This window comes from Carassius auratus, unplaced genomic scaffold (genome assembly GCF_003368295.1).
Source record: "Carassius auratus strain Wakin unplaced genomic scaffold, ASM336829v1 scaf_tig00217158, whole genome shotgun sequence".
In the NCBI taxonomy this organism is placed as follows: Eukaryota; Metazoa; Chordata; class Actinopteri; order Cypriniformes; family Cyprinidae; genus Carassius; species Carassius auratus.
Window position 1 is genome coordinate 20,946 of NW_020528922.1, and position 25,994 is coordinate 46,939.

At 37.5% G+C, this 25,994-nt stretch overlaps 2 protein-coding genes across 4 annotated transcripts; one reads left to right on the forward strand and one right to left on the reverse strand.

Annotated features, from left to right (window-relative positions):
* Positions 1–1,904: 1,904 nt before the first annotated feature.
* Positions 1,905–4,695, reverse strand: LOC113100074 (uncharacterized). Its single transcript, XM_026264942.1, has 4 exons — positions 4,511–4,695; positions 3,562–3,756; positions 3,146–3,222; positions 1,905–2,934 (listed from the first exon to the last, which is right to left on the reverse strand). Exons 2-4 carry the CDS (start codon positions 3,562–3,564, stop codon positions 2,382–2,384), a joined length of 633 nt encoding a protein of 210 aa, XP_026120727.1. The 5' UTR covers positions 3,565–3,756; positions 4,511–4,695; the 3' UTR covers positions 1,905–2,381.
* Positions 4,696–4,775: 80 nt separating this feature from the next.
* LOC113100072 (protein GPR108-like) lies at positions 4,776–25,560 on the forward strand. Of its 3 annotated transcripts, XM_026264941.1 has the most exons (15): positions 4,776–5,010; positions 9,179–9,292; positions 9,373–9,423; positions 9,514–9,596; positions 10,069–10,133; positions 10,218–10,351; positions 10,942–11,004; positions 11,094–11,189; positions 21,092–21,225; positions 21,306–21,381; positions 23,746–23,819; positions 23,914–24,031; positions 24,104–24,234; positions 24,314–24,357; positions 24,587–25,560. In XM_026264941.1, exons 1-15 carry the CDS (start codon positions 4,921–4,923, stop codon positions 24,664–24,666), a joined length of 1,353 nt encoding a protein of 450 aa, XP_026120726.1. In that variant the 5' UTR covers positions 4,776–4,920; the 3' UTR covers positions 24,667–25,560. The 3 variants fall into 3 exon arrangements, with proteins under 3 accessions (XP_026120726.1, XP_026120725.1, XP_026120724.1); XM_026264940.1 differs by lacking the exon at positions 24,587–25,560 and having other exon boundaries at positions 11,094–11,195; positions 21,098–21,225; positions 24,314–24,510; XM_026264939.1 differs by lacking the exon at positions 24,587–25,560 and having other exon boundaries at positions 24,314–24,507.
* Positions 25,561–25,994: the final 434 nt, after the last annotated feature.

Genomic DNA, 25,994 nt, shown 5'->3' on the forward strand with positions numbered 1-25,994 from the left:
ACATACGCCGAGACGATTTTTGTAAACATTTTAGCATTGATCAGTTTAGTGAACCGCAAACACCAGAAAGTTAGTAACTGGCGCTGTGCCAGTGCTCTTTGCCTGGAATAATTACACAGTTAAAGCACTGCGGCCCAGTGTGTGGGAGAGGAGAGAGAGGCCTGCCGAAGTGGTATCCGCTGAACCCGTACCCATGGATGTAACAATGGATCATGATTACTGTAGCATTCCTGAGCCTTCTTCATTAGACCTGGCATGTGCTAAAGTAGACGAACTCTCTAATGAAGTGGAGGAGCTGAAAAACAGCTACATGAGCTACACGTTCAGCGTGATTTTGGATTGGAGCGGTTTTTCGGCTCAGATGAGGACATCAGATTTTACACAAGGTAATTCTAAACATTGGTAGAATCTTACATTTAGATGTGATCACATATACTCAGTTTTAGATGTATGTAAACAATTTGTAAATGTATTCAGTATAAGACTTCTGCTTACAGGTTTCCCAGCTACCGTCACCTGATGTCATTCTGGTGGCTAATCGAGCCATGCGTGCACAAAATCATTCGTGTGTCCAGATCGAAATCTGCTGCTAGAAAGCATGAAGATATCACACGTGTTATGCCACCATCAGAGGTAGGTTATATACTTGCATGCACACGATAAGTGTGACTGTACATTTACAAAACACAGTACAGGGCAGTATTTACAATGTGTTATCTATATGTTTTTATACACTTAACTTACCTTTCATGCATGTTTTACTTTTCCAGAGACAGCTGCTGCAGCCAATCGATTAGTTTTTTCTTTTCCTTATCTACCTGTCAGTTGGTTTAAAAGGAGAGAGACCTGGCACACCGATTTCATGTGCATCCTTCCACAGTGAGCAGAATAATTTCGACGTGGACAAACTACCTCTATACACTGCTGGGATCAGTGTGTGTGTGGCTTTCAGCAGCTGATGTGAAATCTAACCTCCTTGAAGAGTTCACGGATTTCCCAGACACACAGGTCATCATTGACTGCACTGAGATCAGATGTCAAACACCGTCCTAACCACTACTCCAAAGTGAAATGTACTCAAATTACAAATCTCACTGCACAATGAAATGCCTCATTGGAATAGCTCCTCATGGACCAGTGACATTTGTCTCTCAGCTTTATGCTGGGTCAATGAGTGACAGGGAGCTCTTTAAACAGTGTGGGATAACAAAAAGACTGACAGAAGACATGGCAGTTATGGTTGATAAAGGCTTTCTGATTAGTGACTGTGTCAGTTGCAAAGTGTACTGTCCACCGTTTCTCTCCAGGTTAAAGCAGATGCCAGCACACCAGGTGAAAGAAACACAGGCAATAGCAAGACTGCGTGTGCATGTGGAACGAGTCATCAGGAGGATTAAACAAAACAAACTTTTTGATTGTGTCATCACACTTTCCCAAAGTGTTAACATTAATCAACTTTTTACAGTTGCATGTCTGTTGTCAAATTATCAAAACAAGGCATTAGTGAAGACATGGATCAAATGAGATCAACTCTTATATGACTGTTTATTTTGAGTACTTGTATGCTATTTCACATTTATGGCTTACTTTGACTCAGTGATCCTCAAATCTGGGTTACGAGATCCACTTTCCTGCATGCTAATCAATGTCTTTAGGATCATTAGAAAATCACAGGCAGGTGTGTTTGATTATGGTTACCACGAAACTCTGCAGGAAAGTGGATCTCGTAACACAGATTTGAGGATCACTGCTTTAACTGTTACTATTTCATTGCCATTTTTTAAGTTAACTCTGAATCGGTTTATTTAAAAAAAACTTATGAGAAGAAAGATAAATGAAATTTACTGTAAATTAAACTGACATTGTACAAATAAGAGAATGGAATTGAACATAAGAAACAGACATCATACAAATAAACATTTATTAACAGGTTTGAGTGTTGTTTTACAGATGTAATTTCTCTTTCTTTAATTTCAGTTACTGTTTCATTGACAAGTATTTAGGCATGTATGTGTAAAAGTAAAAATAATCCACCTTCTCTCTAATAAATTTGTGCACTGAAGTGTCACTGTAGATACGCTGGACAAAATAATCCTCCTGGGCCCACAGCATGAAATCACACCACTGCATTCCTGAGACCAGTAGCTGTCCCTGCACTTGGTAATAGTATGCATGGCCCTTTTTTAGGGTGAGAAACCCATTGTCCATTTGCATATATTTGCAGACATTAGGACATTTAATTTCAACAAGTCCAAATTGAGGACTGTCAGTTGGATCAAAGACCACACCATCAGGGGATGCACCAAGCCAGGGAGCATTTGGATGGATGATTAAACCACAGGGTGAGTAGTTAACATTTTTCAGTTTGCTGTATTCCACGGTTACCTCCGACTCCATTTCAGCACTCTTCTCATCTCTGCCGTCTGTCGGCTTCCTCTGATGATTCGCTCTGCGAGGGACTCTGCAGAGCCCAGGCCTCTGACGTGACTTATCTCCCGAAACCTGGAAGCTGTTACTCTTGATCTGTGAAGCTGATGCCAGTCAGGACAAGAGCTTTGCTCGCGTGTTGCCTCTTCAATTTTCTTAGCCATATCTAATGGTGTGTTTAGACTTTGAAGGTGTAAGAGCTCCTCCCCGGTGCAAACAAACATGCATTTAGATGGAGCAAGATGATGTCCTTCAAGAGGCAAAGGTGGAGTTGATGGGGCATCATGTAGTGTGATGTACCGTGATGTTAAGACAGGCTGCTGGTAGGACAACACGCTTCCTTCCTGGACCAACCCGAATGCACTTTCTATAAGTGGCTTGTCAGGTGACATGTTCATGGTGGTAACAAGTTGCTTGTCCTCAAGGTTGAATTCTGCGTATGCCTCCTCAACTCTAAACATGCATGGATCTGGTAAAAGGCCCACCATCCCTCTATAGAGTCCACTTCTGTAGGGGAATGTTTAGCTTGAAAATTGTTGTTGCTAACATTACATTAGTTATAGCTCTAATTACTATATTTATACTTTTTATACTCTGTATTTTTCTAAATGCATAAGAACACTGCTGCATTTCATTGCAAGACCTTATGCTGTTAAACAAGTTATCTTTGTCCTCAGCATCCTTGTACTAAAGAAAAAAAAATGGTTGCTGAACTTACCTCACTCCACCTTGTGTAGTACGATTTGCTACTGGTTTTGTGATGACCATGGCATTGATAGGGCCTGGTTTTACACCCTGACAGACAAATGCAAGTAATATTAGAGAGAATGACAATGTTGAAACTACAAACATAGAATGCACTTAAAAAAAATATATATACTGTTTCTACATAAAATTATCCAACATAATGTAAAGCACATTCTGTGAAAATATAACTTTGATATCTTTAATATGAACTGAATAAGATCATGTCAAATATTGAAATCATGGTGAATTAAATGGATGAAATTTAACTTTGATGCTTTGATGCTCCTGATCTCAGAATTACATTGAGATTTTAGTCTAAGTTTCACAATGTCACATATTGTGATTATACAGTCTTATAGATAAGGCTAAAATTCGGATTTTAATTACCATTGTTCGTGGTTTATGCCAGGATTGTTCTCTTTCAGTGCAGCTAAGCACAGGGGGTACAACAGATAAATTAAGCTGGGAAAAATTAGCACTTTGAAAGAGTTAGGCAACCGTGTGATTGCACAAAGCAGTGCCTGCCACACATGAACACTTGCTTTGTGTGAGCACCACAGGTGAAGCATCCCGGAGTCCAACCTAAAAAATACATATATAATAATTAACTTGTATTTCTTACCAATAAAGTCCAAGTTAGTAGCATGTTAATTTTAGTAGAACAATAACCAAGTTGGCTTTGCAGGAGTAGATTACTCCATGGCTACTCTGGGTTTATTTAATACTTAATGCTGGAACCATACAGGGAACTTAATACAGATTTCAAATTCAGACTGACAACATTATGATTCTTCTACAAAACCTCCTTGTTATTTGAAATTAGGGTGACCATAAGAGACATTTTTCCAGGAATTGTCCTGGCCAGGATTTCTACATTGCCTAAAATATCTAGATTTTGGCTTTGTTTGCGTGGAGACCGATTGGTGTATGACATCTGTTCCTTGTTTTCAAAACGCGCTCGAGCTACTTTGAATTAAAGCAATACAGAAGTCCAGGAAAAATGGCACGTATGGTCCCCCTATTTGTAATACTTCAAGAAAATGAACACATGAATATTTGAACACATTTGAATATTTGAACACACTTGAACACCTGAACTTGGTTTGGAGAACGGTGAACCCTATATCTAGCATACTATCAAATTGTGTGGTGCCTCATTCTTCCTCATTGACCTGTAACACAAGGCTCTAACGCTGACTTCCCCTGACAGCCTGTGTTTATTTGAAACTGATAACAATAACACAAACATATACGATGAAAACAATTAAAACATATGTTTGTTTATAGTTAGCTAACAGTTAGCACTGAAAGCTAATTAACAGTAAATGTTGCTTACCTTCATAACCGTGTATATATGAGGCTGCGTATAATTTAAAGCCTTTCCCCAGCTTGCTGGATGGAGCTGTGGTTGATTTTTTGCAAATACGATGCACATCGGTAACGTTAATCTTAGGGAGATCCTGGAGACAGCGGATGTAGAACGCAGCCATTGCTAAACCGGGACTGACTAAGCCCTATTGAAAAGAACGCGGAAGTAGTGCAAGTAGCGCATTGAGTTCCAATGGGGTCGCTGTGTCTATTTCTTTTACTGTCTATGGTATTCGCTCACGCGTCCCGGAAGTGGAGGTTCACCTGGAAGAGTTTGGAAACAAACTGGCGATCCAATGAGTGAGTGTCGACCCTCTGGCAGACAGATTGATTGTTGACGGCTCAGTGATCGGCACACAGCGTGTGAGGAGGAGGAGGATGATGATGATGAAGTCTCTGGTGAGTGTGGTGATCTTCATCCTGATGGCGTCAGAGATCAGCGCGAGGATCCACCAGCTCACACTCAAGGTCTGTCCCTTGTCAAAAAATCCTAAAGGATTCCAATAAGAAAACTGTACAGGATTCTAATTGGATTTTCTATCATATTTTGGAACCGTTCCTATAGGATTCTGATAGGAATAGTCTTGTAGGACAAGACATAAATATCCTGTAGGATCAGTCCTATAGGATTTTAATGGGATCCAGTTGGGTGACTGTTTATATGGGATTTTTTTTTGTTATTCTAAAAAGGTACACTTTTCCATTGTATTTGTTTTATGGACAAATAGTACTTGCAGTTTGCCTAAACTCACCCTGATGTAGACATTGTTTATTGTATGTTGCATGACCTTAAGTAACATTGTAAAAAACATGAGCGGTGATTTGTGCAGCATACAGCATTAGTACGAAAAATTTCTAAGGCCCTGATAATGGATTGATCACACACACACACAATATGTAGCACTTGTGCTTCCAATGTAAATATACACTAAACCAGTTCTAGACCCAAAGGGAGGAACATATCTAGAGTGAGGAGGAACATATAAAGTGTATACAAGAGACCAGAAGTTGAATATGAAAATAACACTTTACTGTAACAATAATAATAATAGCAAATACAATCACATCACAACACAGAACAATAAAACATTAAAAAATATGTAGAATTTGATATTGTAAATCATTATAATACACCTCAAAGGGAATTTAAACTGTTCATTTAATGTAATAAAGTACTATTAGTGTGTAATGTAAAAACAGAAAAAAAAAAAAAACGAAAATAAAAATATTGTATCAAATATATTCCCAAGCAATCACTAATGCTCTGTCAATTGAACATATGCAAGATTACTTCCTGGTTTTAGATAAGCCAGCTCAGTCATTTACAGTCAGTTGTACTGTGCTTTAAGGGGAGAGGCCTTTTCTCAGCTTCTCTAATAAAATCTATTCACAATTTGAAGAAAAACTTTATTTATCTAAGAGGATGAAACGTCCACATTTACCATTAAATGTTTTTAGTGTTAAATATTACGCAGGTAATTCTGCTAAATTGTTCTGGACTCATTGCTTCGATTGACAGAAATAACGGAAGACAAGCCAAATTCAAATTCATTATGTGATTTGAACTAAATTCAGATTAACAAAACTACAACAGTAACAAGTCTTTGTTAACTGAATATATTTAGCAGCTTTTACAGTTAAGATAAAATAAAAAAAAATGATTTACTAAATTAAATCTGAAAATAAAAAAAAATATTTAATGCATTATTTAATTGTTATACCATTAATATTTAACTTATTTAATTTGTAGTTAACTAGTTAATTATTTAAATAATTCTCCCTTATACACTGTTAGCGTTGGGACATTTCTTTTATTTTTATTAAATGATATGAGACTTTTTGATTCCTGCACTTGCTATAATTTATACTTCAGTACGGAAAAAAATACACAAATTTGGACTCAAAATCTTTAAAGTGAATTTTACTGCACAGCTACAGAGTTGAGCGGGTAAATATTATAAGGGTTTAAAAAATGTTCATGACTAAGTAAGAAGGTAATCAGAGCATTGTGATGTAATTTGGGAGATAGCATCACTAATGTTAGCCTACACCTAAACCAGTGGTTCTCAAAGTGTGCTACAAGACCCTCTAGCTGAATCACTAATTTAATTATAAATTAATGTTAAAGCACAATACTTTTGAACTTAAATGCAAAAATAACTAACTCAAATGAAGATTAAGTCCAACACAGTTTTTATTTAACTTTTAGGTACAACACATTTTTATTTAATCATTATTTCAGTTTTTTTTTTATTTTTTTATTTACCTGTTTGTAAGCACAGTGTAGTGTTAATGTTAATGTTCAAAATGTATATTAACAATGTTAAAGTGGCTGACAACAGTAAATATAATAATAGTTAGGCCTACTACGCTACTGAATTTTAATGCATATAATTGGTTTAAAATTTTGAGAACCACTGGCCTATAAACAGTTACTATAGTGTTTAGTTTTCAGCATTTCAATGTAGTTACGTGTCTAGGTAATCGCCTGGGAATACTAGGCTTGGCATATACAATTATGTGTTGTTAAATAACATAAAACTGTATGTGAATGCCATCATCTATCATTATTGTTATGCTATCATTAATTATGAAGATGGAAGTTTTTTTTCTGACAAGAATTAGGCAGGAGATGTTTCTGTACCTGTATAAACCACAACATTAAATCAGTTTTACCGGAAGTTTACGAGTATTGGCTTATCTTTATGCGGAATTACCATGCATATAGTCAACTGGTTACTAGGCAATGTAACAGGTCCTTCAGCTGACAAAGGCTCGCCATCTATTGTCATGCGTGTCTTCATGTTCACACTCATATCACGGGAGAACGGTCTCATGTCAAACTTTTTAACTGGAACATAAAACCTGACCTGCACAACAGAACATATTAATCCATTAATACAAATAAAGCGCTACACAAAACTGTAAAGCACAATTCAAAACGCTCAAAATGGTGGCAGGCATTCTGTACTCGCTACTTCAGTGTTTTATACAATTACATTTTATTATAAATGGCATACATTAATATTTCATTAATATCAGTTGTTAAATTAGCTTTTGCTATGTAACGTTAATGGCAGACTCCTGTACTAATCAGCAGATACAGTAACTAACGTTAGATCAACAACTCACCAACAGATATAATTACTTCACCCAAAATGGTTCGTTTGGGATGCAGCTCATATAAGTATCATTATTTCTTCCTTTTACGCGTCTTTCAATAAACTTTTAACGAGTTAAACAACGTTAATCACTCGATTTCTCAGCTTCCTCGCCTGACCGTTACCGTTCAAATTATGCACGCTGGAGTGTCACGCGCACTACATTCGGATTTCTTAAAGGGGAAGCGTCACGACACAACCATTGTAGATGTTTCTGTTTCTATGAATTCTTAGTCAAATGTAATACAATTTAACTTATTCGGATATTATATCATTTAAAATATTTGCCTTACTGTATTATGAATTAAAAAAATATATATTTGTGTATATGTAGGCTGCATTTTTATGGGTTACAAGTACACACACACACACACACACACACACACACACACACACACAGTGCTAATCTAAACAAGTAAAGTTACACTTAAAAAAGTAATTAACAGAATCAAATAAGATCCTACAGGACAAAGTGAATTTCCATAAAAAAAATCACAATGTCCAATACAAATCAATAAAAGATTACATGAAAAAATTAAATCCCATTCAATTAAACACAATGTCCAATAAGATTCTAAACATCAAATAAAATCCTACAGGACAAAGTGAAATTCCATTAAAATCATTCAGAATGTCCAATAGGATTCCAAGAGTCCAGTAAGATCCAATAGGACAAAGTGAAATTCCATTAAAATCAACCAGAATGTCCAATAGGATTCTAAGAATCCAGTAAAATCTTACAGGACAAAGTGAAATTCCATTAAAATCAATCAGAATGTCCAATAGGATTCTAAGAATCCAGTAGGATCTTACAGGACAAAGTGAAATTCCATTAAAATTAATCAGAATGTCCAATAGGATTCTAAGAATCCAGTAGGATCCAATAGGACAAAGTGAAATTCCAATAGGATTTTTTGACAAGGGTTATGGGTTTTATTTACACACATGTACCTGTCTTCAGTAGCTGAGGTATATAAGTAACAATACATTGTATGCGTCAAAATTATAGCTTTTTCTTTTATGCCAAAAATCATTAGGATATTAAGTAAAGACCATGTTCCATGAAGATATTTAGTGAATTTCCTACCGTAAATATATCTGAACTTCATTTTTGATTAGTAATATGCATTAAATATTTGTATCTTCTCCTAACAAACCATACATCAATGGAACGATTATTTTATGGCCTAAATCTCAATAAATAAATAAATAAAAGACCCTTATGAGTGTTTTTGTGCTCCAGGGTCACATTTATCTGATGGTTTCTATCATTTCTTTCTCTTGTGTAGCGACTCTGTCATAAACTGAATTATTTAGGGATTCTCATATGTACATATGTTGACACATAATGAACTCTTCATGCTGAGCGCCTCACTTCTCTCTCTCTCCCTTCTCTCTCTTCTCTCTCCCTCTCTTTTCTCTCTCTCTCTCTTCTCTCTCCCTCTCTTTTCTCTCTCTCTCTCTCTCTCTCTCAGAATGAGACGCGGTCTGTGGTCCACTTGAACTCATTCGGTTATTTTCCGGATGGCTATCTGGACGTCCACCTGCTGTCTCTGAGACTGCCCCAGGAGAAGAGTGACCCCGGGACGGTGAGTGAGTGTGTGTGTGTGAGAACGAGAGTGTGTGTGAGAGTGTGTGATTCATCAGCTGCTGTGGTCTTGTGTTGCAGGTGGGCTTCAGTCTGTCCTGGTCTCGAGTGAGTGGTATCCTGTCCAACACCGTGAGTGTCTGTGTCTCTTCTCTCTGTCCTGAGTTCATCTCGTGTTCCTGACGTGTGTGTGTGTGTGTGTGTGTGTGTGTTTCTCTACAGGAGGATGGACAGGAGTGTAAGCTGAAGAACAGTAAGAATGACACTGAGCTCATCCTCTTCATCATGGACACCAAGCGTCTCGGGTGAGTCCTGTCCAGCGGTGAGGAGAAACACACCGGCCCATCGTGACCCCGGGGTCGCTTGTCTGAGCTGGTTATTAACTTCAAAAAATGATTTTAACTACAGTTTTGTTTGGGTTTTAGCTTCTCCATCACTGAATGAATAAAGCCTGACACATCATTATGAACGTGACACATTTTATACTGTGAGGTTACACTTTATTGATAACTGTAATGATAACATGTACAGGAGTATTTGGATGCACTTTACTTTAAGGTGTCCTATTTACAGTGTATTTATTCTACATTTCAATTCTATTACAGAAAAATGAATTAACTACATGTTTTTGCCGTAGGGTTAGGATAAGGGCTACTTACATGTAATTATGCATCATGTTTGTTATTCTAGTAGTAGGTATATGTAACAAGACACTGTAAAATAAAGTGTTAGCTACTGTGATGATGAACTGGTAACTGTGATGGTGGATGTGTGCAGAGTCCAAGTGAGGCACTTTGGTCATTATAACTTCACGCTGGAGTCCAGACTCGATGGAGAGAAAGGTAAAAGAACTGCGTGTGTGTGTGTGTGTGTGTGTGTGTGTGTGTGTGTGTTTGAAGGCTGTTGATGGTGTCTGTGTTTCTCAGAGAGGACCAAAAGAGAAAATAACGAGGCTGAGAAGCCAGAAGAGCCGAGTGTTGATCAGACAACGAAACAGAAAGAGAATTCAGAATATAAGGCCAAAGAGACGCCGGCTGTCAGCAGCACCGTTAGCCAGAAGGTACAGACCCGTGTGTTTGTTAAATCTGATTTTAAAGCTTGTGTAAAGGGTCATGAATCCCACTGTTTCCGCACTGGTTTGCTGTCACCACAGTTTAGTGTTCAGAGCGTTTCATTTCACTCCCATAGTTAAAAACACTAATGAATGCACAGACGTTTGCACTTCTCATCACAAACATATATTTTGGTGCCGAACTCTTACAAAGCAGAAACAAACGCTCTCCTTTGATCATTTCTCTCAGGTAATGTGTGTGATCTCAGCATCTGAAGTGTCTGTCAAAGTGACATCAGCTCGTGCTGTTGTGAATATTTATGCAAAGCGTCTTTTGGTATGATAAGAACATGCAGTCTATCATCTTAGTAATTATGAGATACCAACACATCATCGGAGAGATATAGTCAACACAGTGTAGATCTTAAACACGGAAGACAAAAATATTTAATCCGTTTTCTCCAATAATTAAACTGAAAGGATGCAAACATTTGTCTTCAGTGACGTGCAGCACAAATCTGAGAGGAAGCAGTCTGGTGTTTCATGACTCTTGTGTGCAGCTGTTTTTGTCATTGCTTCTTGAACCGTGTTCCCGTCAGGTGGAGAGATTTGACGGGAAGTGGCTGGAGCTGCAGCAAGAAGGTGATTCCTACAACTTCAGGGTGAGAGCCCACACACACACACACACACACAGTGTTACACAGACCAGTGACTGATGTCAAACCTGTCCTGTCTTCTCTCTCCCGCTCAGTTCCGTCTCACGATGAGTGCGAGCTCGCAGGGCCTCTACAACCTGGACTTCCACAACTGCCACAACGGCAAGACGCTGAGTCCATACGCTCTCCACGTGAGTGTGCAGACACATCTGACCGGCTCAGAGCCGCGGGTCACATGATCAGCATCAAACTCTGTGGCCCTCTCTACACCCGCTGCAAAGTGTTCTTCATTAGTGTCAGCCCGACGCAGTTATCATCGTCACATCCAGTGTGTTCTTTCACTGCCTGATTCAGTCCATTAAAATACATTTAGAATAATCACTAATTCAAGATATGAGAGCAGAAAATGTATACATCTATACAACTTCATATAGTTAATCAGTTTCACATGAAGAGTGCTGTTATTTACTCTCCAAAAAAAAACATAATTACAAATGTTATATTGATTTTTTTTTTTTACGACAGTTCAGGTTAATTAAGAGACTTATGCTTTAGACGCCATATTGCCTATTTTGACAAAAAAAAAAAATTCAAACACCGTTGTGTCTCTCTGGGAAACATAACGCTGTTTTTTTTTTTTTTCTGAATGAATCAACCGTTTAAATGATTCAGTTCAATATCATCTAATCATTATCTTTCTTTAATTTTTATTTATTGATTGAGCACTTTTACACAACCCACCATTGACCAAAGTGCTGTAAAATAAGTAAACACATAATAAAACAGAATCAAAACATAAAATGACAGTGAAATAAACTCCACAATTTCAATATACAGAGTAATGTCTGTACCCCGTTAAATGCTAATGCAAGGAAATGTTCTTTAAGCTTGTGTTTAAAAACACTTAATGTGGGAGCTGATCTGAGAGAAAACGGTGATTCATTCCAGAGTTTCAGAGCGATCGCTACAAAAGCTTGATCTCTACTTCAGTGTTTAGTTCTGGACAGCTGACCTTAGAGATCGTTTTGCCTCATTTTTCTCAATCAGTTCCACCAAGTACAGTAGAGCCCTACTATGTAATGATTTATAGACCAAATCAATTTTTTTTTACAATTAATTCTATAGGGAATCGGTAATATGATCTTTCTTATCAGAACCTGTCAAAAACCTCGTTGTAGCATTTTAAACCAGTTGTAAGCGGTAATGCAATGATTTATGCCAACAATTAATGAGCTGGAGTAATCTAACCTTGTGAATACAAAGGCATGAATTACTTTTTCTAAATCATGCATGGACAAAAATGGTTTCACCTTGGCTATTAATCTCAAGTGATAAAAACATGATATAACCACAGAATAAATATGTTTATCAAACTTGAGATCACTATCAAAAAGAACTCCTATATTCCACACTACTGACTTACAAAAAGGGTCTAAACTGCCCAAATCAGATAAAAAATTAAACTTCAGTTTTGTCTTCATTCAGATTTAAAAAGTTTAAGGACAGCCATAGCTTAATCTTGTAAACAGTCCAGCAAAGAAAAATTGATCCAAGGGGTAACATATACAAAGAAAACCGAATCGGGCCGAGAATCGACCCCTGTGGAACCCCACAAAGTAAAGAAACAGGTTCTGTTTGAAAGAAAGGACTTATACCATTTAAGCACTATACCATGGATTACCCACTGGTTCGCCAATGTGTTATTTCGCCAACACTTCATGGCCTATGTGTACTACCTTGCTTAATTTACATTAGTTACACGCATTTATGCGTTACATTAAGTGTTTCCCACGTGGTACAGGTACTTTGTGTTGTAATATTGCATTGTCTGTCAGCCATTTCTCTCTCCCCAACCCATGATCAGTCAAATCTGACTCCTGCAGATTGTGTTGAATGCAGGGTTGTCAAGTCTGCGTTTTGTTCTTTCTTCCTATGGCTACTTTTAAACTGTTAATGGTTTGATATTCCCCATGGTTTAAAGGTTTGAAATGTTGCTAAAGTTACATTTGACTGAAATGCTTGTATCGAAACATTTTTCATTCTGCCTGATAAAACTGTGCTAGATGTTAAGTTTTGTGAAGTAGGGCCACTGGTAGGAAGCTTTTTAGCTGTTGTTATGATCAGTATGCATAGCAGTAACTTTAAAATATCTTTTTTTAGGTAATTTCCATATTAACCACCAACCCACCACACCCCCGCCCACATCCACTGTCCTCTTTTTGGAAAACTAATCACTGATTCTTGAAACTTTGGCAAAAACATGTCCCACTAAGAAAAGTGCTAATTCTGTTGGAAATGTATAACATTTTCATGCATAAAAAGAATCAAGGTTATAATCAGGGGCTCCTTTGCAAATATGTAAGGTTTTTTTATAGGTTTAATTTTAAATTTTTTTATTTAATGATTATATGCTGGCCCATTGCCCACAAAATCAGCTGTCCTCGGATAGGAGGTAATCATTTCAACTTGATTAAAAAAAACAAAAAGTAATAATTGAATTGAATAATATCTTTACCACGTGAAAGAGTACATTGTAATATGTATTAAAAACTACAAACAGTGAGTTTTGAACAATATTTACTACTATTTTGTGGTTGCTTAAATTGTGTCCCACATATTCGTCACCACCGTCAGATATTTATAAAAAGCAATAAAATCAGGCAACTACAAGGTTGACTACATTCCCGAGGACCCCATTTCCAAACCTTCAGCTCTACTGCATGCATCAAGATCAACCAAGCTCCTGTAAGTTGGCTATTTTCTCTTAAACTTGTTCATATTTTTGGACACTGCTACTGTCACAACCATAACATGTCAACACCGTCTACTTTGTATAAAAAATATTAGATTAGATTATGACATAAATGTATACTTTTTAAGAAGAGGTCTGAGGTAGCTAGCAACAGAGGGGAAACTAGATGGCTAATGTGAACAACTCATGCATATCATGTGAAAGAGTAGGTTTTTGTCACCACCATCAGACGTCACCACCGTCAGGTTTTCTGTCTGACGGTGGTGACGAAATCCTCCAAATGGTCCTCAACGGAGGCATATAATATAATTGTTGATCACAATAAATACCAATATGACCTGTAATGTATTTTAGGAAGTTATGGCTAGGCAGAAGCTATCTGTGGAGGAGAGAAGGAGAAGAAACAGGGAATATCAAAAAAAGAGGAGAGAGAAAATACACAGTGAGGCAGAGTTAAAGGAGGAATACCTCAGAACAGAAAGGCAAAGATGGAAGAAGAGGGTGGAGAAAGGGAAAGTAAAAAATATAAATGATTTGAATGAAAGGGAAAAGAGAAGTCAAAGAAAGGCTTGGAAACGTAGACAACAAGTATCAAGAGAACGCAAGAGAAAGAGCTCAGATCCCCCAAAACTCCCCCAGACAGTCCAGTGGATCAGGCCATACACAAGCCAGCTCGGAGTAGACAGGCTATAGCAGGTGAAAGGGAAAGAAAGAAAACAAGAGCAAGATACTCAAGAGAGATGAAAGCTATGAGGAATAAACTTTAAGAGGTAATGAAGGATAGAAACAAAATGAAAAAGCGTTGGGTACGAGAACAAGCTTGGAATAAAAAAACACAAGAATCACCAAGAAAAAAAACAGAGCAGCTGCTGCGGGGAAGCCAACTCAAAAACTCCTCCATCAAGAAAACTCTGCTGTTCCACAACGCACTCATTCATGAATTGAAACAAAACAAGTCTGCCCACAATAACTTGACTCTGTCGGGCAAGGTTCTAAAAAAATATCGGCTCATTCACCAGACAAGGCAATTTGGCATAACATATAACACACTGCGGAAGAGGAGGCTTTCTGATAAAAAACCTGCATACATTCAAACAATTACTCATAAGGTTCAGGATTTCTACCATAATGCACCACGAATGACAACTGACAAACAGGACACAATTACACGCAATAAATTAAAGCATCAGAGAATGATTCTGACTGATACAGTATTGGACCTCCACAAGGAGTTCACCAAGAAGGAACCAATAGTGAAGCTCAGTTATTCATCCTTCTGTGCCTTACGTCCATTCTATGTCACAGCACCAAGACCGTCCGATCGTAAGACATGCCAATGTCAGTACCATGACAACGCTAAGCTGATGCTTGAAGTCCTAAGAGAAAATGGTGTCGTCAAGTCTAGCAAACTGGAGGATAGTTTTCAACTTGTCTGCAGTTTACAGACAAGCGAGGCATGTCTTCTGCCCTCCTGCACCCGGTGTCTCCACAAACATACACTTCCCACACCACGGCAAGACCAGACCAATGTTGAATGGCAGCAATGGGAACGAGTTCAGGATCAAACAGCAGATGGGCTCCACTTCAACACAAGACGTGTGATGCACAGTGGCACACTGGGAGAGCTTATCCAACAATATGAAGACAAACTGAAGACAGAAACAACAACACGTGTGCTCAGTTCAGAACCAGACCAGAGAGTACAGGAGCATGATCGAGAAGTGTAATGATAGCACAGTAATTGTGCATGTGGACTTTTCTGAGGTGTGGAAATGCAAGTATAGTACTGAGGTACAGTCATGCCATTTTGGACAGAACCTCCCACAGCTCAACCTGCACACTGGCATGTACTATACAAAAGAACAGAAGACAGGCTTTTGCACAGTATCAGAGTCCAAACGACAAGATGCATCTGCAATTTGGACTCACATGGAACCAGTCCTGACAGATATTCATTTAAAGTTTCCAAAAGTTGATACTATTCACTTTTGGTCAGACGGCCCCAGCAAGCAATACAAGAACAAGCAGAACTTTTCTCTCCTCTGCACTGTCCCTCCAACTCTAGGTTTCAAGAGAACAACCTGGAACTTCTTCCCCACCTCACATGGGAAGGGAGCCCCAGACGGGATTGGAGGAACTGTGAAAAGGACTGCAGACAGCCTTATACTGCGGGGGAATGACATTGTGAACGGGAACATCTTCCATGAGATGGTTGGCAGAAGCCTCTGCAGCACTAAGCTCTATATCATTACTGAAGCTGACATGCAGCCATATGATTCACTCCTTTCTCAACCACTAAAACCTGTACCTGCAACAAGGAAACTCCACCAGGTCACACCGACACACAGAAACGACTCTGAGATCCACTGTAGATCACTGTCCTGTTTCTGCAGTGAGCCAAAGATCTGCGAGTGTTTCAGCCCAACAATATTCCAGTTGACTGCCAATGCACCCAGGGTACAGGTAGAGGATGACAGTCCTATACCAATGCAAAAGAGGAAAGGTCCTTTGGCAATGTTGATGGAGGAAACGGAACAGGAGGAAAGTGAGCAAGAGCCAATGGAGCAAGAACCACTGACCAACAGTGGTCCTGATGGGACAGTGACAGATCTATCTGCTGATGTAGTTCATTGCAGAGATTGGCTTGCAGTCATTTATGACCAGAACTGGTGGTTAGCAAAAGCTGTCACTGTGGATGCTCATCATCAAGATGTGGAAGTGGAGTTTTTCCACCCTCATGGGCCTAACACACGATTCTATCCAAAAGGAGGTGGAAAGGATGTGTGCTTCATACCATTTGACCATATTCTGGTCAAACTTGTGGAACCGTCATCACCAGGTCGTGCAAGCAGGACAAGGGAGATTTACAACCTGTCTGCTGAAGTCATGGACTTCATAGAGGAGAAACATATACACCATATACTTCCTGATAAAGCTACATGATTGGTGGAGTGATGTAAATCAGTCAGGGAATACTCACATGAGTTCACATTTGAATTATTAATATTATTGTGCCAGATGTGTTTTGTGTTATTTCCATGGAATGCTTTCTGTATTTTGCAACATTTCAGTTTATGGAAAAGAGACGGTAAGACATAGTTATTCATCTATTATTTCAGTTTATAGTCTAGTTTACATAATAATTTGATTACATTATTTTATGAGTGGGCACTACATAACAGTTAAATTTGAGGTCAGTGATGAATTCTATCTTATTGCTACTGGTAATGATTTCTTTTTTCTTTTATTTTACTTATGATGAATATTAAGGGGTACTTTTATTAATGATAACTTTGTTAATTTAACCTATATGTTTCTTATTGAATGTTTGCCACTGTGCTGTTACAATTGTTGTTATCTGTTCTTCATGGCCAATATACAGTTTACAGTCCAGTTTTCAGAAGAATATAATGTATTATTTTATGAGTAGGGGGCACTAGATGAAAGTTTAAGATGATGTCAGTAATGCATCATTATTCCTACTGGTAATGACTATTTTTTACTATGATTTTTATTTTTTACTTATTTTCTTATAATTGATGATATGGGGATATGGTACTTTTAGATATTGCTTAATTGTACCATATATTCCTTGAAACATGTTTATCACAGTGTTAAGGATTGTTGTTGTTTTTTTTTTTGGACAAAATAATTAAATAAAGTTGGAAGCAGAAAGCCATTGACTTGAGTGTTATACATTTTGGAATTGTATGTTGTAATGAGGCCACTGTCACCACCGTCAGATTAGTGTCACCACCGTCAGAGGGAGTTGTTTTTGTTTTTAATGAATATGCTTACAATATGTTTCTTCAGTGCTGTTGAGTTATTAAAGAAATCATCTATTTTAATACAAAAATATGTTTGTTAAATAAAAAAAAAACATTAATGTTTATATTTAGTTTAAAGTAAACGTTATATGATGTTAGATCTTTTAAAGGAGTGCACGTGAAACATTATAAAAAATTAACAAAAGTGAATATTCAACATTTAACAGCATATATGTGTACTAAGAATGCCATATACTTATTTAAAAACTCTAAATACATATTGGACCAAATAAAAAAAAAAAATATTAGATTTATATTGTGTATGACGGTGTCAACAGAAACAAAGTAATAACTGGAAAAACGCCTATTTTATGAAAAAAATACAAAATGGGGAGGTTGCACCAGGACATTGCTGAACAGCCAAAACCTTGTTCTATAATAATAAACCTTCAGATTTTGTAATTTAACTAACTTTTTATTTTCTAAATTAAATCCTGTTTTATCCAAATTCTCAAGAATCAGTGTAATATGTGGTCATCCTACATGACGTTCAAGCACTCACAAAACTACTACAATGATACCTCCAGGTTTCATAGACACACTGTGAAATTAATGTTGAATTGCTTGTTAAGATGAGGCAAGAAAAACTTAAAAGCATATTCATACATCTTAAAACTTTTGGACTCATGAGCCTAAGCACTTTTCAATAAAATCCATGCAAAAGTTGGTGTCAGATCATTTAAGAATGCAGTATAGGACGTACCAGATATTCTTCAGTTTTATGCAAAACTGAAATACAATAAGTAGAATATCAGATCTCTGTCATATGGCCAAAAATAAAAATAAAAAGTTTTTTTTTTGCATAGTTGTGTTTGAGTCATGAAAACTGTAACAATATATCTCATAATATAACACATGTATGCAATATGTAACCTTGCTCTCACTCGAAATGTGTTCCCACATCAAGTCCTTGAATTTGCGGGTATTGGACCTGGAAAAGTCCTTGAAAGATCCTTAAATTTGAAGTGTGGGTACAATGTTTATTGGACGTTATACCCATAACACACCCATGGCTCATTAAGTATGGAAGCATATGGGTAGCATTATTCAATTCGGGATGTAATATGCAAAATGACAATGCAATATGTAAAATGGCAATGCATTTCTGTATTTACATTTACATTTTCCAATACATTTGTGCAACGTTTGGTGCAAAATGAAAATGAAAATTAAATTATATAATTTTCATTTGCCATTTACTACACCAGTTTTAATATGTAAAATGAATATTAATTTTAACGCTTTATAAGTTGCAAAATTTAAATTAAAATGTATTACAGAAATGATTAGATATGTCTAACATGTTAAAGCAAAAACTGTGGCAAAATGATCATTTAAATGCTATTTTTCTTAAATGCATTAACACTCACAGTCAAGACACTTACGATTGCATTTTCATTCGGTGTCCCGCAATGAATGTAGCAAAATTCAATGTGCACATTGAAAATGCATTCCGAGCCGATCACGTGTCCCCGCCCTCGCGCCACGTCAATCATTGTGTGAACAAGGCGGGGCTTACAGAAGGTCAGAGACTCAAATCTCAAGGAGCGGATTCAAGTGAGACAAGATGGACAAGACAGTTGGTCCGTGTATGTTTTGATCATTTCGGTTTATGGCTTCAATATTTCATTCGGACTTGTGGGCGGAGCTGAAACGCTGCTTTCATCTGATTGGTCGAATCGGAGCGGTTTTCATCTGACAGCCTTCAGCTCTGTCTTTCCATTCTTTCAGACAGAATAAGAGTCAGTGCGAGTGAAGCACTGTAATGTCTGAAACCACCGCTCACTGTTAATTAGCATAATATTTGAATCAGATGTAGCTGGGCACATAATTCGTGCTGATGAGACCTGCAAATTATTTTCTAGGTTGTAGTATTGTATGAATATTGTCCCACTGATAAATACAGTGCAAATAGTTCTGTCCCTTTGGATAACAGTGAAGTGGAAATAAAAATCAACAATAGACTGAACAGTTCCATGTCTGTAACATTTACCACTCTCATCTATTAAGTCATAAGGCACTAGGTATGTGTGTGTGTGTGTGTGTGTGTGTGTGTGACATTAATAAATAATTGTAAAAATGAATATAGTTACATTTCTAAATAAAAATAGTAAAATTAGCTCTATGCTGCTCAGTGCTCCTGTAGCCTACCCCAGAGCGCCCTCTCGCGGCTGTAGACGGTAATGTTTTCTCTTGGTCCTGAATAAATGCGACTTACAGTCCAGTGAGATTTATATATGTTTTTTTCCTCGTCATGACGTATTTTTGGACTGATGTAACTTATACCGAAAAATACAGGTAACATTATTATTATTATTTATTATGAGAGTAATTGACACAGACTAGAACTTTAATGTTTCACCCAATTCAGCTCAGATCTTCAGACTCGTCTGACTAGTGTTGCTTGTATAACTTCCCAAAAAATCCTATTTAATTTTATTTCATATATTTAACTATATTTATTTCCACTTCACTGTTATCCAAAGGGACAGAACTATTTGCACTGTTTTTATCAGTGGGACAATATTCATACAATACTACGACCTAGAAATAATTTGCAGGTCTCAGCAGCACGAATTATGTGCCCAGATACATCTGATTCAAATATTATGCTAATTTACAGTGAGTGTAGTTTCAGACATTATAGTGCTTCACTCGCACTGACTCTTATTCTGTCTGAAAGAATGACAAGACCCAGCTGAAGGTGGAGCGATTACACCAATCAGATGAAAGCAGCGTTTCAGCTCCGCCCACAAGTGCGAATGAAATATTGAAGCCATAAACCGAAATGATCAAAACATACACGGACCAACTGTCTTGTCCATCTTGTCTCATTTGAATCTGGTCCTTGAGATTTGAGTCTCTGACCTTCTGTAAGCCCCGCCTTGTTCACACAACGATTGACGTGGCGCGAGGGCGGGGACACGTGATCGGCTCGGAATGCATTTTCAATGTGCACATTGAATTTTGCTACATTCATTGCGGGACACCGAATGAAAATGCAATCGTAAGTGTCTTGACTGTGAGTGTTAATGCAATTAAGAAAAATAGCATTTAAATGATCATTTTGCCACAGTTTTTGCTTTAACATGTTAGACATATCTAATCATTTCTGTAATACATTTTCATTTTAATTTTGCAACTTATAAAGCGTTAAAATTAATATTAATTTTACATATTAAAACTGGTGTAGTAAATGGCAAATGAAAATTATGTAATTTAATTTTCATTTTCATTTTGCACCAAACGTTGCACAAATGTATTGGAAAATGTAAATGTAAATACAGAAATGCATTGCCATTTTACATATTGCATTGTCATTTTGCATATTACATCCCAAATTGAATAATGCTACCCATATGCTTCCATAATTAAGAGGGTACAACCCTTTTGAACCCGCCGCGCCGATTGTTTTTCTCATTGTTAAACTTTGGGCCCACCCTAAGTGCACCTGCGCCGTACAGTTCAGACCATGTTCTTAGATCTCTAAAAGAGTGCCTTGTGTGTGTGTTAGGTGGAGATCATAGAGAAGAATCCCAGTGGTTATCTGTCAGCGGCTGAGATTCCCCTTCCGCGCCTCTACATCTCAATGGCTGCCATCTTCTTCATTGCTGCCGGGGTGTGGACGTACACACTGCTCAAGTACAGGTACACACACACACACACACACACAGGGCCTGTCGCTGTGAGGGAACCGCTGGTGTTCATGATGTGTGTGTGTTTGACAGGTACAGTGTGTTTAAGATCCACTGGCTGATGGCGGCGCTGGCGTACACTAAAGCTGTGTCTCTGCTGTTTCACAGTGTGAGTAAAACACCGACTACACACAGCTGAGATACTTTCATAGTTTCTAGTAATTTTAAAGTTGATTTTAATATTCAGTTTTCATTTTCATTTCAGTTCACGTTTTAGTAATTGTGTAAATCGTGCTTTGCTATTTTTATTAGCTCTTCTAAAAAATAGCTTCATGACTTGTTAAAGTTGACCGTGTTAGCTTTGAACTTGGAGAAAATATTTGAAAACTTCTGAAGAATTGCACTAAAATTGCACGGTCATACTTGTATGGAGCCAAAAGAGTCTCAATGAAGATAAATGCACACACTACATTCACATATGCACACACAGGATTCATACATGCAAACACATAATTCATAAATACATACACGATACACAAATGCGCACAAAATTCACAAATGCACACAAAAAATTTAAAAAGCACAGAAGATTCACAAATGCATACAAAATTCACAAATGCACACAAAATTCAGAAATACACACAATTCAGAAATGCAAACAACATTTACAAATGCACTCAAGATTCACAAATGCACAGGACAAGATTCAGAAATGTATTTTTGATGCACACACACATATATCTTGATTTACAAACTGCTTGCGGTCTGTGAACTTCACTGCATTTGATGCCTTTTTTTAAACAGGGAATGATCTGCAACCAATCAGATATCTCCCTTCTTTTAGCCAATCACAAGAATGCACCCCACGTGGGGGATTGTTTACTTATAAGCCAATCACATGAACGTGTTCACACAGCGTGATATGCCTGTGGTGAGGCATATTATAGCCTACTTATTTATGAAATTGTATGAAAATACAGATGTTACAATTACAATTAATTGATTACAATTCAGGTTTTTTTAAAATTATTTTTTACAAAATATAAATTTAAAAATGTCTCAATACATATAGCCCAGTGACTGCAGAAAAAAAGTTAACTATGGATTCATAAATTTGCAATAGGCAATTATTTCATTTTATTGAAATAAAATTATTTTAATGAAAGTAAAAACATTTTTTACACCTTTTTGAATATTTAAATATATCTAAATATTCTTTTGGTTGCAATATAGAAGTCACTTTAATTATAATATTCGGTCCCTACGAGTCAATGGTCCGCCGTGAGAGGAAAGTGACTCTCCAGCTGCGTGAGGAAAGTGAATCGTTCGCTGAGGAAAGTGAGTTGATCGCTGCGTGAGGAAAGTGAATCCTTTGCTCAACTTCGCTGCGTGAGGAAAGTGAATTGTTCGCTGAGGAAAGTGAGTCGTTCGCTGCGTGACTCGTGAGGAAAGTGAATCGTTTGCTGCGAGAGGAAATTGACTCTCCTGCTGCGCAAAGTGTGTGTCGCCGGCTGCATGAGGTAAGTGAGTCGTTCGCTGCGTGAGGAAAGTGAATCGTTCGCTGAGGAAAGTGAGTCGTTCGCTGCGTGAGGAAAGTGAATCGTTCGCTGAGGAAAGTGAGTCGTTCGCTGATTGGCTTTTAAGTAAACAGTCCCCCACGTGGGGTGCATTCTTGTGATTGGGTAAAACAAGGGAGATATCTGATTGGTTGCAGATCATTCCCTGTTTAAAAAAAGGCATTTGTGTGTCGAGCCAAGTCAGGGGAGTCTCAAAATTCACACACAAATGCAGTGAAGTTCACAGACCGCAAGCAGTTTGTAAATCAAGATATATGTGTGTGTGCATCAGAAATACATTTCTGAATCTTGTCCTGTGCATTTGTGAATCTTGAGTGCATTTGTAAATGTTGTTTTCATTTCTGAATTGTGTGTGTATTTCTGAATTTTGTGTGCATTTGTGAATTTTGTATGCATTTGTGAATCTTCTGTGCTTTTTAAATTTTGTGTGTGTATTTATGAATTATGTGTGTGCATGTATGAATCCTATGTGTGCATATGTGAATGTAGTGTGTGCATTTATCTTCATTGAGACTCTTTTGGCTCCATATACTTGCCATCATCATGGGTATTTTTGTGTTTATTTGGTTTTATTTTGTGTTTTAAAATCTTGTTATTCCAGCTCAGTTTTTGTCATGAAGATAGCCTTCGATGCTGACATGACAACAGAAATTGACTTACCAACATCTGAAAATTAATCATTTATATTAATTTTCTTTAGAGGATGTTTGTTCTGTGATGCTGTTGATACTCCAAGATATATATATATATATATATATATATATATATATCTGTTGTATATACATTTACTTAGATGTGTATATATCTACTTCAATGTAAATATAAAAACACAATAACTCTGTGTTGATTTACATATAAATAAAAAGCAGTATTTAATTCGATATGTTCAGAGGTGATTTGAAACATGTTCCTGTGTTATTGTGATCCTCACAAGTGTTTGTGTGTCTTCTGCTCAGACCAACTATCACTTCATCAACTCTAAGGGGAATCCTATTGAAGGTTGGGCCGTCCTGTACTACATCACACACCTGTGCGTATCACACCTTCACTCTCCTTGTGTTCCTCACGCTTAGAGATGTGCTTGTACTGTGTATGTTTCAGTGTGCATGATCTCTGTGTGTCAGGCTGAAGGGGGCTCTTCTGTTCATCACGCTGGCTCTCATCGGCACCGGCTTTGCTTTCGTCAAATACATCCTGTCAGACAAAGAGAAGAAGATCTTCATGATCATCATTCCTCTGCAGGTGTGTGTTTGGACACGTTTCTCTCGTAGTCCTGGTGTGCTGTTATCCGTGACTGAAGCTTGTTTGTTGCAGGTTCTGGCTAACGTGTCCTATATCATCATCGAGGAGACGGAGGAGGGCATGAGTGAATACACTTTCTGGAGGGAGATCCTGTTCCTGGTGGATCTCATCTGCTGTGGAGCCATCCTGTTCCCTGTCATCTGGTGCGTATCGGTGCGCCAGGCTCCCGATGTGATGATATTTACTGTCATCTGATGTGTTTTATGATTCTGTGTCTAACAGGTCCATCCGACACCTGCAGGAGGATTCGAACACGGACGGCAAAGGTGTGTTTGACAGGAACTGTGTGTGTCGTAAAGACCCAATCACACAAGGCACCAAAACTATGACCATAACTATAACACACAGTTATACTCTAAAAGTGCAGTAACACCATAACGACACTGGAACAATTCCACTGCTATGATTAGCACTATATAGTTAGCGCTGTAGGTATTGTTAGTTATCTTTATATAATAGTTTATCGTATAGTCATTGTAGTATTATCTTTTACAGTTATCGGTTATTGCTATGGTTATAGAAGTCATTCAGGGTTCCCACGCGTCCTGGAAAACCTGGAAATCCTGGAATGTTAATGACAGATCTTCCAGTCCTGGAAAAACACATGGAAAATGAGAGAAAACATAGATTGTCCTGGAAAAAATTTTGTTGTCTTTGAAAATTATTATTTTTAAATTTTCTTGATCATTAAAGAATTGTCCGACAACTGGTTGAAAAAATTTACGTAACAGAAAGCGCTGCGTTCAGGGATGCTGAGTTTTGAAACGTGAGCTCACGCTGTTTAAGCTCCCTGTAACGTATGACGCAGTCTCGTGTTGGCGGTTTGCAGGTGCTAGAAATTAAGTACACGAATGTTTGCAGCAAATGTTCACTGGTATGCAGGTAATATTTAATTGCATGTTAATATTATTGTAAAGTAATTATTTTGATACGCATGTTTTGAATTACAGCATGCGTGACGGCATTTGCCTGAGAAAAGGTTATCGATTTGTTAAGTCTATTTTATTTAGAATCGTTGGAACGTCTTGCATCCCAATGACAAATCAGACCCAAACTTCCCAAACCTGTTTTATGAACGATATAGGAAGTGAAAATGAAATGCTGACGCGATGCACAGCAATAATTGCATGTTCATAGTGCAGCACAGACTTGTGAACATGAGGCGGAGGCCGGTAGTATATAATATATATACGTAATAAAGGCACGTTTGCTATTGTACTGTTGTCTGTTTGCTCTGTTTCACCAACCCAGTAGTTCCAAACAGACGTTTCTCTTAGCAACATACAGTACAGTGACGTTTCTTTGCCAACTGAATCTGTGTTTTTGATTCATATCTTCGTTTTTGAATGAATTTGAGAAACGATTCATGACCCATTCATGAAGACCGTCATTTTCTTCATTCCTAAATAAGCGTTTTGAATGAATCATTTGATAGAGTGACTCCAATGATTCACTCATAAAGACTGTTATTTTCTGCCACTGCTGGTGGTAATAGTTTAATTTTTAAAGCATCTTACCTTCCTCTTTCTATTCTAAATCGTATTTATTTTAAAACATTCAATATTTTGTGTTAATTATACAATAGTGATATATTGGTTGTGTTGAATATTTTATTAAAACACTAGATATTACTAGCTTGCTTTTTATTAAATAAGGAACATTAACACAAGGAACATCCTGTAAAAATTTAGCTGTTCAAAAAAGAATGTGTCTCCTTCCTTTCCATGACTTGCAAGAAAATAATGGAGAGAAGTCCCCTAATGTACCCGCTGTGCGGCACTTGAGCTCCTTGACCTGTGATCATGGTGCAAACAGAGATAATTCAAGAGAAATGTTTCAAAAACTATTGCAAGCTTTGCTCAAGCCTGGTTGGTACACTGCACCTCAGTGTGATGAGGTTCTT

Coding starts and splice junctions, on each gene's coding strand:
- LOC113100074 (XM_026264942.1), bottom strand. Junction 2,935..3,145: donor ACTACACAAGGTGGAGTGAG/GTAAGTTCAGCA, acceptor ATTCCCCTACAG/AAGTGGACTCTATAGAGGGA.
- LOC113100072 (XM_026264940.1), top strand. CDS start 4,921: ATGATGATGATGAAGTCTCTGGTGAGTGTGGTGATCTTCATCCTGATG. Junction 5,011..9,178: donor TCCACCAGCTCACACTCAAG/GTCTGTCCCTTG, acceptor TCTCTCTCTCAG/AATGAGACGCGGTCTGTGGT. Junction 9,293..9,372: donor AGAAGAGTGACCCCGGGACG/GTGAGTGAGTGT, acceptor CTTGTGTTGCAG/GTGGGCTTCAGTCTGTCCTG.